General features: G+C 36.8%; 1 protein-coding gene across 1 annotated transcript; it reads right to left on the bottom strand.

The window, feature by feature from the left end:
- On the bottom strand, nucleotides 4,115-4,903 carry LOC109847018 (protein FAR-RED IMPAIRED RESPONSE 1-like). The gene has a single exon (XM_020416260.1). It carries the CDS (start codon nucleotides 4,901-4,903, stop codon nucleotides 4,115-4,117), a length of 789 nt encoding a protein of 262 aa, XP_020271849.1.

Here is a 6,887-nt window from a genome sequence, read left to right as displayed (position 1 = left end):
TATATATATATATATATATACAGAGGATTTCTCATACGGATCACTTCGTACGCATTGAGGCTAATTCATCCGATTGTAGGTTTTTTTGCAAAAAAAACCGCTGATTGATCGTACCTCGTGACCGCTGCGGTTTTTAAAGGGCTGGGTTTTTTTGCAAAATGTCACCGATAAATCCCCTCTCGTGACACAAAATGGGTCTTTCTCTCTCCCCACGACAGCGATCTCCAGCTCACTCTCGTGACCCAAAATTTCAACCATTGAGATCCCTAATCCCTCCTCAGATCTTCAATCAGAGCTCCTCCTCCGTCTCCTTGAGATCCCCAATCCCTCCTCAGATCTTCAATCGGAGCTCCTCCTCCGTCTCCTACGAGGCATCCACAACATCGACGATCTTCAATCGGAGCTCCTCCTCCGTCTCCTACGAGATCCCCAATCACTGTCCTGAGATCTCCAGTCGGACCTCCCCCGCAGCATCCACAATGACGACGAGCTCGATCTCCAGATCCGCAGCTTCCAGATCCGCCAATCACTGTCCTGAGATCTCCAGTCGGACCTCCCCCGCGGCATCATGCGATTCTTCAAATTTTCGACCTGTAATATATATTTTCCCCCACTTTTTGTCAAATATATATATGAAATCTTTTGTTCAGGAATTAGCAAAATGAAGCAGGTTGGTGGTTTCTGTCACATTAACATTTTGATTGATTCATTTGATTTCATTATAGACCTCGCTTATACGGGGTAGAGCATGTGACAGAGCTGAGAGACCAATTTGTATCAGTTATCGATTCTTCAAATTTTCGACCTGTAATATATATTTTCCCCCACTTTTTGTCAAATATATATATGAAATCTTTTGTTCAGGAATTAGCAAAATGAAGCAGGTTGGTGGTTTCTGTCACATTAACATTTTGATTGATTCATTTGATTTCATTATAGACCTTGCTTATACGGGGTAGATCATGTGACAGAGCTGAGAGACCAATTTGTATCAGTTATCCAATTTGTTTTGTTGATGAGCTCGTTTGAAATACAACACATGGGAATGATTTCTACTAGCCCCAAAATGGTATGACATCAAAGTTCATTGTTTTCTAGCAAAAATGGCCCGGCCAATTGTTATTGATTGTAGGGATTTTATTCAGTCGTGTGAGCAACCCCCCACAAATAGTTTTAGGAAATTTTATGCCAAAGAAAAAACTTTAATAGAATGAACCAAAAGGTCAAAATTTCCAGTCTGTTAATGCTGCTTTAGCTCAATCAAATGTGTCAAATGTGGGCTAACTGTTGTTCTTGCTTGTGTTGTTCCTATGTAATATTCGTGTTGGTAAATAGAAATGAAAGTAACTATGGGATAAAAATTTTGTTTACCCACCAATTTGGGGTATTTTCAGGTTATCCATGGCTAGAAAAAAAATTTATGTTATGAAGAGAGGTCGACGATGTGGTATTTTTAATAATTGGGAGGAATGTAAATCTCAAGTAGATAAGTTCCCAAATGCCTCCTACAAAGGGTATGCAACATACGAAGAGGCTTTGATTGAATGGGAGAAGCACACACTCGCTCATGATTCAGCATCCAGCTCGAGGCCTGTCCAAACATCTGTTTATGATCAAGAACAAAGATATCCAGTGAGCCATAATCTGGATGTGGACAAGGAAAAACTTGGGACAACTTCTATTTTCCCTATCTATGCTTTTGTATTAGGTTCATTGTTTACAATACTAGTATTTCTAGTATGTATCGTTGCGGTATTTGTTGGTTTCTTCATTGCAAAAAACATGTGATGTAATTTATGGTGTTGTATTTGTAGTATGTATCGTTGCGGTATTTGTGGCTGAGCTTGTATTTGTTGGATAAACTTTTTGTTTAGCTCATGTTAAATTGATTTTTAATCAGCTACAAATTTATGGTGTTGCGATATCGTTCTCTAGTTACCAAAGATATGAGCATAGCAAACTAGATCTGCGATGAGTTTGGATGATTTTGTGCAATCTTATTAATGGTAAAGATGAATTGAATGTTTTTCAGTGTCTTGTATGGAGAAAGGATTATTCTCATTTATCATCTTCTGGTTCGGTTTACTCAGCACAAGTGTTCTTTTTAGATCTGAGCATAGTTATTATGATGAGGCGACTGAGTTTTGTTGACTCTTGATCGAGGTTCTGTGAGTTTTGTATGCAGTTGCAACAACTCCTCTTTTGCAACAACTCTTACTCAGCACAAGTGTATACTTCTGTTCTGTGAGGTTCTGAAGCTATATGAATGATGGTGAATGCATGATTTCGTTGATGTCGTATTCCTAAATCTATATGTTTGATTAATTATTTAGATATGTCAGAACAATAAGTTTTGATATAAAAAAAGTAAGGACTCCCAAGGATAGATTGAAAATTTTATGGACCTTCTTGTTCTTGGCTATTCAATGTTAGGAAGGTATCCACAATATCCGTGATTGGCCTACTTCAAAACATAAAACAGAAAACACAAATGTAAACTAGCGAAAAGCAACACGATCACTTCAAAACATAATGAGAATACAGAAAAATGTCTCTTGAGCGAGCACAGCCAGCAAATCATCCATTATAGGAAACACAAGCCATCAGATCTAAAAGTTTTAACTTACTAACCCATAATCTCTGCAAATAAAATGTAATATAAAACTCAAAAGACCAAAAGAGCTAATAAAATCTGATATTACAGGCAAAAGTTAATGTTCAACATCACTTGAAAAACAGCATTTACTTTGTTATGCAAAAGGCATATAACAGGTGAACTAAAGCAGCAGTAACAGACTGAAAAAGGCAAACAAGCAGATAATTAGTCTACTTGATCTTCTTGGTGAACTAAAGCAGCAGTAACAGACTGAAAAAGGCAAACAAGCAGATAATTAGTCTACTTGATCTTCTTCTTGGGCCTCAACTGCAAAACATCACTGAAAAAGGCAAACAAGCAGATAATTAGTCTACTTGATCTTCTTCTTGGGCCTCAACTGCAAAACATCACATCTGCAAATTTCCATTCTTGAATACAGTACCTGCAAGGGGCGTGCAACAAGTATACATCAGATGTAATCAAAATAGTAGCATGTACAAGACCGTTACGCTTCAACCAGGATACCTCTTATAGAGAATGACTTAAAGAGAAATACTTAATTAACACAGTGATACATTTATAGAGAATGAGCTAAAAGGTTTTCTTTTTATTCTTTACCTCACCATCAAAACCTTTGTACAGTATAATATGCGTCTACATAGCCAAAAGATTTTGGAAACCCCCATTTGTGCACATGGATATTTTGATGTGGTCATGCACAGACTCGAGATGTACACATTGGGAATTCAGATATGGGCTCAAATGTCTGTTCTGTTTATTGAATGCTAAACATGGCCAGCACACGAAATTGGCATGAAGATACTCTTCATTCACAGATTCTTTAAGAACGTATGCTATTGCATGTACAACCTCTTCATTCACAGATTCTTAAAGATACAAACAATTACCAATAAGGAGGGATGTATACCTATGTATAACAAATTGCACGTATATAGTTTAATTTGAGACTATGAACCCTGATTTATTTCAGTTGTATATACCATTTATTTATATCTAGCACTTTGAAATAAAAACAAGGAGTGTACAAGATAACATACATTAAAACGAGATTCAGATGAAGACCGTCTTCATATGAGCACATCATCCCCATCTTCACTTGATGACCCATTACCCTCTTGCCAATTTATATCACCGCATGTAGAAGACCTACATTATATTTTAAAAATTATATATATACACCAAGGGGATAATAGAAGGTGAAGAATAAGAAATGCTTAAATAATAAAGGAATTACTACTTACGGATTTGTGAGTGCCGGACAATTTCGCTTATCATGTGATTGGCCTACTTTACCACACCCGTGGCAACGTCTATCTTTTTTATTTTTTGCTCTAGTCATTGCTTTCTCTTTTCTTTACCACACCCGTGGCAACGTCTATCTTTTTTATTTTTTGCTCTAGTCATTGCTTTCTCTTTTCCTCCGTTCAACCTTTTGCCGCACCCTTTTGCTCGCACTTGATCAGGTTCATTGAAACTATTTTGAAAAGTACAAGAATCCTATACACTAGTACCATCATCCATTAAATTACTACTCATTTGATTATTTTTCTCGGTGAAGCTCTTTACAACCGTGCGGTCACTAACCATGTGGCTACTAATGAATTGGTCGATTTGCTCATTAATGATACGCACTCCATCGGTAAACATCTTCCTCGTTTCTTCACATACAAGGGACTTGTCAACTAATTCCAAAGATGATTGGATAAATTGACTCCGTGTTAAAAGATAAGAATTGTCAGGGCTTATCTGTATACCTTTATCATCAACCACTGTCCCCGATTTTGCAGACTTAATCCACCTCTTTAAGATGTATTTATCGGGCAATATTTCAGCATCAAATTTCATCAAGTAGGAGATAATGTGAGTACATACGATTCTGGCGCTTTCAAACTTTTTACAACTACAAGAAACCAAATCCAAGTCCTTGTCGTAAACGATTTTGCGGACTTTGCTTGTTGCGAGCTTCTTTCTTTGAATTTGATACACACGACGATTGTCGGTTTCCCTAACAAACTGTAACTTGTAGTTAAAGTTGTCACACACTTCAGCCTTAAACTTGTAATACATCTCATTAGTGTAAATTTCAACCATTTGCTCCAAAAAGTCATGATTTATTCTAAGTTTAGGTTTCTCAATCAAGTCTTTGTGATCGGCCATCAACTCCTCGTGACGTTGACGCACTAGTCCTCTGCCAAACTGTATCATAAAATCCACTAATGAATTATTCTTCGAAACAAATTTCTTGAAGAATGCATGTCCACTTTCTGCTCGTTGGCTACTTGACATGTCTGCTGAGAAAATGTGATTAACAAATGCAGGAATCCATCTTGACCGAAGTTCATATTGGTCTTGCAACCACTTGTTTCCTTCTAACCCACTTTTCTTAATCAGACTTTCCCATTGTAAATCAAATTCTTCGGGAGTCTCTGATTTTCAAATGCAAGCCGAGAACTCACTTTTGTAAATACTATATACTTCACTGCATCAATTTTCTCAGAAAACTTCATTAATATATACCAACTACAATACATGTCAAAAGAATTAAAAAAATGTTAAAAAGAAAGGCTATGTATATAAACATTTTCAATGATATATACAAACTATAATACCTGTGAAAAGTATTCGGAAGAACAATAGGGAATGTCTTTGTCATCGCTGGGTCTTGATCGGTAATAATCATCTTCGGGGCACCACCAGGCATACTTTTCAAAAATTGATTAAATAACCATACAAAATCATCAACGCTCTCATGATTCAAAAATCCACAAGCAAAAACAATTGTTTGACCATGATTGTTAACCCCCATTATTGGTGCAAATATAAGGCCATAGCGATTAGTGTTATAAGTAGTATCAAAGATTACAACATCACCAAAAAATTTGTAAGCCCGTCTTGATCTTGCATCCGACCAAAACCAACGAGTAATCTTTTGTTCCTCATCGGCCTCAATTTGAAAAGTAAATGAGGGATTCTTTCCTTATTCCAATTTTAAATACGCATAAAACATTTCACCACCATGCCCCTTCAAATCAGCACGGATATCCCTTGCATGATTATACAAATCTCTTTGAGTGCACCCAATATTTTCTATACCTCCAGATTGTACTCCAAGTAAACTGAATTGTTGATGCTGAGGTATATTCACCATGGATAACTATTTAGTTAGAGACTTTGTTACGGCTGAAACGTTACGATGTGACCTTAAAAGATGAACCTTTGATGGTGTTGATAGTGGGTGGCTGTGCTCCTCATTAAAAACAGTAACAATGTATTTTCCAGAGTTTGATTTTAAAACAGTAATTTTGGCAGTACAATCCTCAGCTAAGCTTCCTCGACGTCTTCTCTTTCCAACATCCGTGATTTTTAAAGATTTTCCTTGTTTAAAACAAACATACTCCTTCCTTCTTATTTCATAATTTCCCGGCTCTTTCTGAGTAGTCCAAGACCTTACACTAAACCCAGCTGCTTTAGCATAAGCATTATAGAATGTCACAACATCATCTATTGTGTCAAATTCTTGCTCTTTTTTTTGCCTCAACTCATCTGATACTTGAGGAGTATATATTAAATCATCGTCATCCAAGTTTACTTCATTAGCTTCAGTGCCCAAGTTATCCATTCTGCAATTAACCATGTTAAAAATATATTAACCCCTTTAGCAGATACATATATTTTAATCCCACCAAACCATTCACCAAATTTGTTTCCCACATCACTGTCCTGATTCACTAATAACAAGAAGCAAAATAATAATAATAATTAAAAGGCTAATTAAATCCAAGAACTTATTCAATCACTGTCCTGATTCACCAAACCATTCACCAAACCATCAATCAAGAACTTATTCTGTCTAATGTTCAGAAAAGAGTAAAAGGCTACCGAGACCAAAAGAATTAATTAATCAAACTTATTCTGTCTAATGATTCAACAAACCATTCACCAAACGACCTTTTGGTTCATTCTATTTGTGGGGGGTTGCTCACACGACTGGAGATAAAGTATTTGTCGGATCTGGAGATAAAGTATTTGTAATCAAATTCTATTTGTGGTTCATTATAGAAGATAAAGTATTTGTCGGAAATAGGTAAAAAAATTCAATTAATAAGTTTGATTGAGCTGAGAAATGGAAAACCTGAGTTGGGGATGGCGGATCTGGAAGCTGCGGATCTGAAGATCGAGCTCGTCGTCGTTGTGGATGCCGCGGGGGAGGTCCGACTAGAGATCTCAGGACAGTGATTGGGGATCTCGTGGGGAGAGATTTTGGGCCATG

This window comes from Asparagus officinalis, chromosome 7 (assembly GCF_001876935.1).
Source record: "Asparagus officinalis chromosome 7, Aspof.V1, whole genome shotgun sequence".
Classification (NCBI taxonomy): Eukaryota; Viridiplantae; Streptophyta; class Magnoliopsida; order Asparagales; family Asparagaceae; genus Asparagus; species Asparagus officinalis.
The sequence above is the reverse complement of the archived record's forward strand: the minus strand, read 5'-3'. Positions and strand labels throughout refer to the sequence as shown.

What these genes read in the sequence shown, in the direction of transcription:
- LOC109847018 (XM_020416260.1), bottom strand. Translation starts at nt 4,903, where the DNA reads ATGTCAAGTAGCCAACGAGCAGAAAGTGGACATGCATTCTTCAAGAAA.